General features: G+C 38.1%; 1 protein-coding gene across 1 annotated transcript in view; it reads right to left on the bottom strand.

Moving 5' to 3' along the window:
- LOC139708134 (uncharacterized) overlaps positions 1-13753 on the bottom strand; it is a 41806-nt gene that overhangs the window by 15600 nt on the left and 12453 nt on the right. Inside the window, exon 2 of the mRNA XM_071620110.1 lies at positions 3072-3613. Coding sequence (XP_071476211.1) covers positions 3072-3613 — 542 coding nt within the window. The remainder of the gene's footprint in view (positions 1-3071; positions 3614-13753) is intronic.

Raw genomic sequence — 13753 nt, 5'->3', positions numbered from 1 at the left:
TGCTTCAGCTTGATACAACAATAACAAGCAAACAAACAAACAAACACCAATAACAACAACAATAATAATAACAACAACAGCAATAGCAACAACAACAACAGCATCAAACAGGCTGGACATTAGGCTATAGTTTATGGATTGAACGTGTTGAATGGTATGAGAATCAAACCGTAGGTTTATCCTGAACAGAGTTGATTTCTAATACAGGTCATTAAAGTATGAAACATGAAACTCCACAGGGAATGAAGTAGTAGAGCAGATTCCGAATGTGACCAGTGGTTTTAGATCATCGTCTTTATGCGTATGCTGCTCGTATATAGTGCAAGTTGTAAAGTGTACCGATAAATAACGTGTCTCTATCGTAGAGGCGGTCGTATGGCAAGCCTTTTTTACATTTAAAGTTAATTTCTGATATCACAAATTCCATTTTGTGATATCAAAAAATCAAATTTTTGATATCAAGAATTCAATTTGTGATATCAAGAATTAAATTTGTGATATCACAAATTCACAAAATAGCGCAAAACTAATGCTCGAATTCACTTTGTATTTCTGCGCTCAACTAACGCTCGAATTCACAGTTGAATTTCAGCGCAAAACTAATGCTCGAATTCCCTGTGTATTTCTGCGCTCAACTAACGCTCGAATTCACAGTTGAATTTCAGCGCAAAACTAATGCTCGAATTCCCTGTGTATTTCTGCGCTCAACTAAAGCTCAAATTCCCGTTGGTTTTCTGCACTGAACTAAAGCTCGAATTCCCTGTGTATTTCTGCCCTCAACTAACGCTAGAATTTACGGTTGAATTTCAGCGCAAAACTAATGCTCGAAATCAAATGATTTCTTTGCGACAGATATGTGCTGAAATTCCATGTAAATTAATGATATCACAAATTGGAATTAGTGATATCACAAAATGTATTTCTTGATATCAAGAATGTGAATTCGTGATATCTCGAATTGAATTCATGATATCACGAATTGAATTTGTGATATCACTAATTCGATTTCGTGATATCAAAAATTGGTTTTACGTGATAAACCAATGGGTATTTGTGATATCAAAAATTGAATTTGTGATATCAGAAAGTCGAATTTTTGATATCACGAAAGGGAATTCGTGATATCAGAAAATCTTTTTAAAAAGTAATATGGCTTGCCATACGGTCGAAATTGAAATGCTACGTCGAAATATAATTTCCTCTATGCATTCTGACATAATCAAGTAGGATTGCCATCGGTCAGAGGATTAATACATTAAAAGTCTTGCTTAGAGCGAACGAAGAAAGCGTTTTATCACCAGTATTATTGGAGTAAGAGATCAAAGCAATATTCTTTTCTCTTTTTTCCCATAAAAAACACCGATAAGTCTGCAGCGCTTTGTAAAACCTATAGATCCTTCGCACGGTATAAATTTCAGTCAACTCGTACGGCTAATTGATAACTAATTCATTCATAATGCATGCAGTCCTCTTGTACGTCTCAATCGAATAGAAACCCGGCCATTCCCTCAGGCTATTTATATTATGCTTAAAACTTCGGCCGTCATCATGTTTTATAGCTGCTTTATACACCGTTTAATTCTTCAAAAACGCAAGCACAAATAAAGTCTATATATATATGAAAAAAAAAAATTCTGAGTTATTTTTCCCACATCTTATTTGTTTATTTTTTCTCTACAGTTCGTTTTTCTTATGTCAATATTTTGTCGTAACATATCAGGTATTACATGTAGAAAATGCAGAAATTAAGTTCTTCATTAACTAGGGAAACAGGCCAACCCAATTAATGACGTCGCAACTCGCATTGCATTGTGATACTGTGTGACGTGGTAGTAGCGATATATACCAGTGTGTATTATACGATAATGATTTCAGTTATGTCATGGGGAATCTGCTATCAATATTCTAATGTAAAAGACACATGTGGCACACCCACATCTCCAGACTGACTAGAATATGAATCGTTCGGGGGGGGGGGGGGACAGGGAAAGTTTTAACGGCGATTTGAAAAAAAAAATAATGATTTTAAATGTATATCATTTAGCATGTAAAAAGCAATGAATGAGGTCTGCTGTGGATTCCCTCAACCCTGACACAATTTAAATTTTTAGTAGAAAAAAGAGGAAAGAAAAAGGGATTCCACTAATAAATTATATTCATTTCTGGTCAGTTTTCTTCTGTCTGCGTTTGTTACAATTTAATTCTGTGTCAATTTCGTTACCGCCGTCTTTCTGAGCAATCTGAAGATTCATTTTGAACTCTAACATAACGTCGTCAAGTATAGTTCTTTATAGATTGATATGTCAGATTAGTGTACAGACATGTTCAGTCGAATGATATTGATTTTTATTTCACCAATTTACTTTTTGGGCAATCTTTATTCGCACATCCCTGTGTCTGTACCTGTATGTCCAGACCACTCATGCTTTATAAAAAGGAACGGCGAAAGATAGTTACCATCATATAAAGACATTAAAATCTTCCTTGCAGAGTGACTAGTCATGATGCAATGACACATGAATCAATTGTCTTTCTATTCGTGGGGCAGCTCCAGTTTGCATACTTCAGACATTGTCAAATATTTATGAGTGGCGGCATTAAACCTGGGATCAAACCCATAGGAAACAAGACTGTTGTTACTCCATCTCTTAAACCTCCTTGGATATATCCACTCAAGATGACGACGTGTTTTGAATTTCATTCTCATCACACCTGGTTGTGCGTTAGAACACAATCCCAGGTGATGACGTTGAAATCTTAACTTAGTGCATTGTCAAGTCACCAACGTTTAGGCCTAATTAATACCAACATCTTAACCAGTTGTATTAATTTTACTTTCCCCTCAAATACCATGTTTGTTAATCTATTGTTGACGTTTGGTAGAGTTTTCACAAAATATTTACAAAATTCACTTCTGTTCACTTAATTTTCTGGCAGTTCATGACAAAAATCACGCGCCGTATATAGCGGATTGAACATCATAATTTGATACGGGGGTAGAATGTCAGAAAGATTTGGTCCTTGAAGCTTGGTTGGACTTGTGGTGTACATGGTGTTATAAATCTACATACCTATGATGTCTAGTGGAATGCCTGACATAGCGCAACCGGGATATCTCTCCGCTCCGCTACTCCCTCGTAGATACCCGTACAGCGCACACTCGAGGTCTGCCGGAGTGAAGTTGAACGTTTCTCGCTTCTCCGTGGTGTCACCACCAATACCAGCCCCCGGTGTAGAAGGCGATTTCACGGCCAGCGGTCTGTGAAAGGTTTGCAGTGGACGCACGGGAGATGCGGCTACTCTCGACGGCGAGGCCGCGGCTGAGACTGGGTACTGCGGCCCGCTGAAGTTACGCCGGGCAACCAAGGGGAACGGCGATTTCATCATTTCGGAGGGAAAATGATGTTGCATGTTCTTGTACTGTGAGTGTGGCGGGGTGGAAAAGATCCCTGGAATACCGCCCGAAAAATGGGCGCTGAGACTTGACGGGGTCAGGGGAAACCCTGTTGGCGGGAAACCAACCGGGCTGCGGAAAGACATCAAGCCGTCGGGAGAAGTGGACGAAGAACCAGCGATCATTGGGGGTGGATGTGGCCATAGCGGTAGCGGCAACCTGTCATCAGAAAAGAGAAAACAGAGAGAAAAAAAATGAGGAAATGATGAAGAATTCAAATCAGTTTACATCTTAATCTCTAGAAACAAACGAACATTTAACAAACAAACGAACAAAACAGAGACTAATCAATGTATTTTGTAAAGTGCAAGCATAATACTAATAATTCTGATTTCTTACTAAAGGTAGATGATAAACAACGTTTTATGATCATTCATCACTGTCTATTCTGTATAAGATCTATCGATTGTGTTGACATGGACACATAATATCATGCACCCATACACACACAGAACGAAGATGTAAAGACATTGGATGTGCCTCTGTGGTGATTGTAAATCTGCATGAGGTTATTGTAAGATCCAATGTCAATATCATCATGATAATCCATGAGAAATAATTTGATTTTTTTTTTGAAGCAGACAGTTTTTTTTCTAATGATGACGAAGAGACATAAGAAAAAAAAAAGATAGTTCAAAGTATACACACAGTGTACCTTGTTCCAGCCTTAGAGTGGGTCACTTATAATATATGTAGTCATATATTATATAAGTAGGACCTGTCATGAAAATAATTGAAATGCTGCTGCTATGAACAAAGGCCTCCCAGTTAGCTTATTGAAACCACTGGTTTCATCATGAGCATTTTCTTACCTTCCCCAAAAATTTAGGACACACTTGTATCATTTGAGCCTCCTGATCAGAGCAATCGATTTTTTAAATTTCTTTTATCGAATACGAATTGATTGACTTTGTTCTATAACGAAATATTTATGACAGCAACAAAATATTACCGACAGGAAAAAAAAACAAGAATAAATATCCATCTCCGCTCGAATTTTGATTCTTGCTGTATTGTCTCTCTCTATTCTCGAATCAGTAGATGATAGAAATAATCTGAACATAGTTGGAAATGATATTTAAAACGATGTAAATATCTTACGGCAGTGTTCATTGCAGAAGTAGTCAAATCATCCTTGTTTTAAAATAAATTTACATTGGCAGGAACAGCGATTGTTAATTTGATTGTTGTATGTTCAACTAGAAATAAATAATTCATCATTACCAACTTACATTTCATCCGGAAAGTATAGCAAATGATCACAGATGAGATATCTACGGTTTATCCTGGCCAATAGCTGCAACTAATTCTAACACCAATGAGACCAGTCACAACTTAGCGGTGAGTGAGTCATGATATTTAAGCCACTGGTTTCATTAAGTTGTAACCATTCAACACGAGGCTAGAGAAGAAAATTGTCGAAAGGAATGCAAGACGATAGAACCCTGACAACGCTAACAAAGATGGCCACTATGTCGGCTGACAAGCATCTCTCACGAGATTGTTGGGGGCAACAAATGAAAATCACACCTCCTTTTTGCCTCAATTAATGAGATATAAGATCGAGCGGCCTTTAAATAAAAGGTGATTAAGGGTTGGAACGTTTCTTGCTCGTGGAGAAGGACATATCCTTTTCTCACTTTGTCCCTGCATATTTTGCATGTGAGGTGCTGAAACATTCTCGATAGGACAAACACATTTAATCCCCTTTACGGATGAACAATTAAGTTTGGTTCGCGCGCCACAATGACCGCACAATCGCGGGAAGAAGACACCATAGTGAGTTTGACCTTTTATGCTTTCTCTTCACAACTTTTTACGATGTCCATGGTAACATAAACAAAAAATCAAACCTCCATCACAACGCATTATTATTAAATACAAATCTGTGTCTTTTGATATCCAATGCCACATCTTGGTTAAAGATCTGGTTAAAGTTTCGCAACATGACTCAGAACCTGGCGGCTATCTTTTAATATGCAAACCATTAAATTGACTTTGACTATTGTGGTTTTAAACTGTGAGCAAAGAAAAGAAGATAGGTGAAGAACGGATAATTAAGGCGAAATGTGGAAGGGCTAAAACGAGCGAAACTGACGGGGATCTAAAGACATCGATAAGTTGAATAGAAGAGTGGGATGAAGAAGGGAGAGAAGCAAAGACAGACGGGTTTTTGCTAAGGTAGCCAGTTGAGAGGGGAAAAAATGACTAGTGCAGCCGTTTGCTGACGAGTCGCATCACCTCAAATCAGAAATGATACCCCTCGAGTAAGCCAAAGTCGGGTATCCACGTCTTCGGTTTGTCATGCACAAACATCCCGAATCCATGCAGTGGCATCGCTTACGGTCTCTCCGTACCATGCCGTACGGTCTTCCAGGCATCACCCTGATTATCACGTAACAATACAGGGTACCACTTAGAGATTTTTATCAAAGATCAAACAATCAACTTGATTTGCCATATTCGCGCGCACGTATGAGAAATCAGCGCCGAACGGTGATCGGTAAAGAATCTCCCAATAATCAGACAACCAAATTTCCTGCCATTGAACTTGTACTATACAAATGTTTAACATCGGCGATCTGAAATCAAATAAGAGATGTCTGTTGCGATAATCATGCTCAAAATCGTAATTCTGTGATTTTGATAATTAGCACTCTCATGGCTTATACCCCTTGTCATTCATTGTCATTCCTTTTCAGAATTTATTTTATGATATTGTGCGTGTCACAAAATCGCGCGTTTATTCTACAACACTCAAGATAGCTCATACATCATTTCTTTTTTTTTTAACAGTTATCCTCATAATCATCCCATGGGTCATTTCTGTGATGAGAGGGGAGGTGTCTAGAACTCATTTTTAGATAAAATGAAATAGAAATGTCAACTGCAAAGGCCTATGATACCAAGAGAGTTCTATTTCGATCAATGTCAGTGCTTTTTTAATGCATAATCTATACACATTCTTGCTGCCGATTAAAATCAGCGAAGGTTTAGAAACGTGAATGTGGTCAAAGCATGTTAATTTCGTCTGATCATATTATGGATTACGCTCTTCTCCTCTTCTCCGACTGATCGTGATCGTAAGGTTAGATGTGATGCCGATAGTCGTGCTTTCTCCCTTACTTCTACTGATTCAGCTGGAGTATAGGGGAAGAGACGAGATATCAGCTCATGTTTCCCCCGTAATGACTGATGCTATCCAATGATGTTATCGGAATTATATCATGTGCGGGGTAGAAATCAAGAAGAGGCGATAAACCAGAAGTTGAGGGATGGGGGGGGGGGGGGGGGGGGAGTATCTATGCGCCAGAAGAGATTCAATTCATTTTTGGCGAAGAAATGAATAGGATGCAGCCAGCGGTTGATTTAGGCACGTGTGCAAATATTGCGCAGCAGTAGGAGATAAGGTAATCGAATAGATTGAGATAATAATATGACCAATAGAAAGAGTGTGTTGAAAATGATTGCAATGGCGAGAAACCTCCAAAGGCCACAAATCTTTGTCTTTTCAAATCGTTAAGAGGAAATACTATCGTCGCAGTTATGCGAGCTGTGATGTGATGGAGCAGCGCCGTGCAGGTGGTACATTCAGGCATCACTCTCTAATCTCACCACTCAACTCAATTACCATGATTACAGGTAGAGCAGGAAAAGCCTCGTGTTGTTCCTTCCCTCCCTCAGCTCAACAGTATATAAGCGCCCTGATTAGTTGGGAGCGTTACGCCTTTTAACCCTCCCGTTTAGACTCCCGCGAAGTTATTATCTTCTGTAATAGACCGTACCTTACTTTAGTCAGGGGGTGGACTTTACTTCAGCTGATGAGGTTCATGGATTATGACACCTTTGGCTCCGGAGATTATCCATCTTTCGGTGTAAGGGTGAGTGTGGGAGTGTGTGTTTTTATGTGTGTGTGTGTGTGGGGGGGGGGGGTGATAGAGACAGAGAAAAAGAGAGAAAAAAGAGGAAAGGGAGGGACAGACAACATTTTAGCTGACCAACCTAAAGAAGGGGCAGAAGAAGGAGAAAGAAAGGAAGGAAAGACGAGAAGAAGAAATAGCCCTAAAAATTATGTTTTTGAAAGATAAGACGTTGCTTCCAAAACTGACTTTGAAGCTGGAAAAAAAACAATAATATATTCTAAATTAGACAAGAGAGAACTGGCAGAGGGGAAATGAAGAGAGAAATCACAGAAAATGTGAAAGAGAATAGGAAATGCCATCTGGAGTAAATATTATGGACAATCATTCGAGGACCAAAGATAAATCGCTTAGTTTTAGCGATTCGGAAGAGACGAATAATTGATAACAAAGACATTGAAAGAGAAAGGTATACTGATATTGGAAAGATCAGTACAAAAATAAAGAAAGGTTATAGTAAAAGAGGCAAAAAAGAAACAAAACGGTGTGAAATTAAAAACTGAGACAGAGACAGGGCAAAAGAAAGAAAGAGAGGCAGACTGAGAAACAGACACACTGACACAGAGAGAGAGAGAGAGAGAGAGAGAAACACACACACACACGGATGGAGGAGAGAGGAGGAGGAGGAGGAGAAGAAGAGAGGAGAAGGAGGAGGAGGAGGAGGAGGAGGAGGAGGAAAAAGGAAAAAAGCGAAGCGCAATCTTGGTCGGCTCGTTGGATTGTGGCGGCGCGGCGGGGTCCTCTTCGTGTTGTAATATTAACAGCTAATCAACGAGATCACAGCCACTTATCGTGATTAGTTTGGTACGAGGGTTTGATGACGTGCGAACTTTTCCACTGATATTAGCTCCAAGATAAAAAAAAATGGATAAAGACATGGAAAGCCGAAAATACAAACATGGTTTTAGGCGCCGCGAACGAGGAGAAAATCTCGAAGGCGATGCGCCGTTAGTCTCGTTCAATGTCCTCACGCCTGTCAAGATACGACGGGGAGAACCCGACCAGTTGATTACCTCATGATATCATCATTGCATTGTATCTGAATTCCTGGTAACCGTCACGTTTGTCTGCCAGGATGAAAGACATCGAGTATGGATATTTCTTTTATCTCTACTGCTCGTAAATAAGACTGTCCGCGTGTGTGTGTGTGCGTGTGTGTGTGTGTGTGCGCGCGCGCACTTGCATAGATTTGTTGGGTACCGTGAACAAAGAGCACAATGATTGCTTTATTTCGTCATGCTTGTGGGGCATATACTGATTTTTTTTTTTTAAGATTTAAAAAAACCCCGACTAAACAATAGTTCCCCCACACATCAATGGGTGTAGAGATGTGTGTTTATATAAGTGGTAAACTGTGTTTCTAATTCAATTTTGGCACATGCAAAGTGCTCATGGTATTTGTGGTCTACAAGTTGCTGACGCTTATATGGGTATGACTGGAAATCGCTATTTTTCATTTTTTTTTTTCTATTCTGTGTTTCCCTTTGGATTTTGTTGTAAAGTAAAGACAAGTACTACAATTTTTGTTCGTTTATAGGAAAGTACTTAGGTCTGCGCATTAGCAAAATATAGCATTTTATGAATGACCAAGTGTTATGTCAAGTCTTGTGCAAAGTAGTATTCTTAAAACATATTTTCACTTCATGTTTTAAAAATGAAACACTAGACAAGGTTATGTTTCATACCTCACAACTTTATCGACATCATACATCTTGGGAAGATGTGAACTTCAAGTTTTCAAGGCTTTTAGTCGATTCTAGTTCGATTTTAAGAAACTTGCGTTGTTCTATTAATCAATGACAAATTAAATGTGAAGGGGACTTGCAGTTATGAGCTTGAAATTGACACAGTGTATTCACAATTGTCGATCAAACATATTTTGGTCGTCATTATTCTAGCCGAGCTACATTCTCTATATATTTATGTAAGTTGCCTACAGCCAGCCTAAAATAACACCCTCCTCTTCTCCTTTTCTCCCCATTTGTCTCTTATACACATGCGCTGCACTTCTTTACAGATCATAGACATGAACATGTTGTTATTCTTTCATTCTTGTGTATCATTCCACAAAATGCATATCTAATTTCACACATGACTCTGTACTCTGTTGTATATTCTGTTGAAAAAATGAAAATTGAAATTAAATTGAATTGAGCTGAATTGAATGTATGCTACCACCGCTCTTTACTGCTAATCAATAATAGCATTCAGTACTCTTTGCCAGACGACATTAGATGTGTTGAGCAGTTTCAGTTAAAATTTCATTGCCCCAGGGCAGAGACTATGAATAACTAAAGAAGTAGCAACTCGTTACACGTGATTTCAAAAGAAAAATCGTTTTGTCAAACAAAATAATAGCTCCGCATCTGCGTCTTTTAGCAAGCTGTCCTATCTGACTGATGCACTTCAAAAAAAAAAAATCACCAATATAACGACCAATATAACGAGGAACTTTCAATTTATATTGTTTACTAACATGCTACCGGCGCGCTCCATGATTGGAATCAGAATTTAAACAATTGAAAAGTCAGTTCTGACTTTGGCTAATGTGCACCGTTGCTAAACTATGTCTGTAACGATTTCCGAATGCAAATACCACTGCCGTGCTGAGAAAGACGCATGTGTATTTGGTCAAACAAAAGCGAAATAGGGTATTGCGACCCATTTAATCTCGCACACATCATGTCGCGTCTCAATTTAAAGCTATCCTGACACAAAGATCAATTCTTCACTGAACGGAGCGTTGTTCGTAATCAATAATGTCTGTGTTTCAAAATGAAAAATGCAGTCCTCTTCATGTCGTTATCCTGCGACAGGGGAAGGAATACAGTAACTCTAAGTCCCTTGATCTACCTTTGGGTGTTTATACAACCTGGAACCAGTGTCACATACATGTGATTGATTACACCTTGTACTAGAAGATCATTGAAATAATATAGTTGAAGCCCTTATGCAATGTCTTTCTGTATATTTTGTCAAATACGCAATATATATATATATATATATATATATATATATATATATATATATATATACATCAATTACGGCAAAAATGAACAAAGGCACCATTCTTCGTTACATTCGCATAATGAACATATTGAACATAACAAATGCAAAAATACATTTATAGCTCATTTTATTAGTCAAAACTACATCTGACTCACTGACACACATACACACAGAGACACACAGACACACCACACAGACACACACACACACACACACACACACACACCACAAATACAACACAAACATACACACAAACACACCACAAATACACCACAAACATACACACAAAAACACTAACTCATACGAGCACATACCAAAAACATGCTGCATAAGATGTGCATAATCTATGGTGATGATGATTATGATGATGATGATCAACAAATCGATCTAATCGTATCAAATCAAATCAAATCAAATCAAATTAAATCAAATCAAATTAAATCAAATCAAATCAAATCAAATCAAATCGAGTCGAATCGAATCGAATCGAATCGAATCGAATCGAATCGAATCGAATCAAATCAAATTAAATCAAATCAAGTCAAATCAAATTAAATCAAAACAAATCCAACCAAACTCTCTATCTGTCCTATGAAACCCACAGCCGATCGGCTATAGTGTGCCTTCATTTTTAGTTGAATCGAATATAACCATTTCGTCACAGTCAATGCTGTTTAACATCTTAAATCATATTTCTACACTTTTATAATGATTAGAATGTCTAAACCTGGGACGACCCAGAAAGCGTTTATTTACTTTAATGTTTTTGTTTTACATCTTTGGTAGAGAATCATTATCCGCAAACTGAAATAGTCAGCAGACTCATCAAAAGTGTATGCCTCCTTTCTCTCTCTCTCTCTCTCTCTCTCTCTCTCTCTCTCCGTGATGAAACAAAAAGTTGAAAACAACCTAAACGAAGATCCGCATTTTTATGTATTTGTTTCAACAATGTCCATAATCAACAGCGTTATCAAATTATCCCGTCGAAAATCATTCACGGATCAATTGACTTTGTTGTACTAGTATATGCAGGGATAAAGTTGACGGGGATAGGTTGTCAGGGATATCTGAAATGCAATCTCATATTCATATCGTGGTATTTAATTCACAGCAATTCAGTGTCATCTTATTATTAACAACTAATCTATCAGAAAAGCGAATGTATATTCCAATGACACTGATAACATTTGAACAAGAATAAAAACAACAACGGGTGAACCAACAGTTTTGTCTGCATTTAGTGTTCTTGACTCGTTTGTATATTTATCGTTTTGTTTGCACCCTGTGAGTATACCTGATGAAAAATACATTAATGTTTATAAATCTAAAACTATTTAGGCCTACACTCTTCTAAGCTTCACTTAAGTGACGCGTTACTTCAAACGTATAATCCACTTTCAAAAATTTGGTATATCGGATAATCAACTTCTGCCCAAACAGCGAATACCATGTTAAATTGCAGGGGTGTTTGAAGGACAGAACATTCGAAAAGTCAAAATGTTCCAGTGCAATGGGAATTTGTCAAAGAGAGCTGGCGAACTTAAATTGGGTTAGATGAAATGTTTGTATCCGGTTTCTTTTGAACTCTGGGAGGTGAGTGTAAGATTGGCTATTGGGTTACTATCAGACCACTGAAGGAAGTCGAGAGAAACACAAACAAACAAAAAGAAAAAAGAAAGAACAAAATTACATATTGAGAAGGAATCCATGCCGGAATAAAACAACTACAACGCACAACTGACGCAGAGAATTATTAATTAAGAAAGAGCTATCTTTTTTTTAACGATATACAATGGCATAATAAAGTTCAGATGTACATGTGAATTGTATGCGAAGGTGCTTGTGTGCATATGAGTGCTTGTAAGGCCTTGTATACAAGGAGGCATTAACAAATGCTGATTTCGAGAAAAGAATGGAACTGTGTATGTGTATGCTCATTTAAGTGTGTATGCTTGTGGGTATGCATTATGTGTGTGAGAGAGAGAGAGAAAAAAAGAGAGAGAGAGAGACAAAAAGAGTGTGAGAGTCTTTTATAGCATGAGGGGAAAGTGGAAGATTAATAATGAATATAATAGTTCATGGGGAGTGCGTGGCGTCTGAATAATTTCACTTTTCAAGTTATTAATCAATTCATCCCCCCCCCCCCTCCCCCGTCTGACACAGGTTTTAGTTGAGTTGTACTTCTCTGCTATCACATCATGTAGATGTCGATCGGTCGATTCAAAGTTGTCAAGTTGTCAATGTCTGTCTATTTACCTTCGTGATTGGCTATCTCTTTACTTCGGTCTCTTAACAGACCTTAGCCAAAAGCGGCAGAGGAAATCCGAAGCAACAGGTGTCATTTCTTTTGATTAATGGATGCGGGAGGACCCAGTAATGGACCAAACCTTTAATCCTGATTAAAACTGTCTCATCTACAAACTGATTTTTCATGGCGGTCGATTAAGTTTTATGTCGACACTTTTCATTTTAATCACGCTACGCAATTGAGCTATCATAGTCATTCAAAAGCATCAGAACCATCAGAATGGCCAATCATGCCATCATGTAGGAGCCCAAATGTGTTTAAAGGCCTTGGAAAGGCGATGATCGCTCCGGAGGCAAAGAAAATGAGTTCTACTGCCGGCAGGATGCTTAGTAACTCGGCAATGACTGCAGGTGAATTATTACTAAGAACACCAGCTAAAATTGATGAATCACAACGTGAGGCTGGATAGGAGGGTTTTTCATTTTGCCTCTTTTTTTTTCTCAATGTCCTCGACAACTTTGCAAATCCTAAATGCGCAAAAACAGAATCCCTGGTAGTTCGACGACGATTAGCATTATAATTTTCGCATCGTTTTTCATAATACATTTTGCTCGGCGAAGCATGAAAATGAGAAAATAGGATCTTCGGTCCTTTAACATAATGACTGTTCTCCGCTATAGTCCACATTTTTACATATTGCAAGAGATACGATGCATCTCGAAAATGCAAATGTTTATTGCGAGGTTAGTCGGCCTTTTTATTGTCTTCATGTACATTTGATCGCTGTTGTCCAATTTCACTTCGCTTTAAAGAATTCATGCAATCTCTGAAGTGTATGCGTGAAATACGGTATGAATACGTTATCTCTATTTGGTATGACCATATTGCGTGCTACACAGTTATCAGTGTAAAATTCGATTTTGTTTATTTATTTTATTTATTTATTTATTTATTTTTGGAGAGAGGAACGACAACGCGAAGGAATGATTTTAAAGGACAGTGCATTCCCTTTCCCTAGAGAAATGACATCTATCATAAAAGCCGAGTTGCCTTTTTCAATGAAAATGATCTCGTGATAACATGCATGACAATGTAGCTTATTTTTTTCTATACCGGAGGGGG

The sequence above is a fragment of the Diadema antillarum genome, unplaced genomic scaffold (genome assembly GCF_040938485.1).
Source record: "Diadema antillarum isolate AM-2024a unplaced genomic scaffold, OU_Dant_1.0 seq00001311_RagTag, whole genome shotgun sequence".
Lineage (NCBI taxonomy): Eukaryota > Metazoa > Echinodermata > Echinoidea > Diadematoida > Diadematidae > Diadema > Diadema antillarum.
Note: the sequence above shows the minus strand (reverse complement) of the source record. Positions and strands in the feature narration are given on the sequence as shown.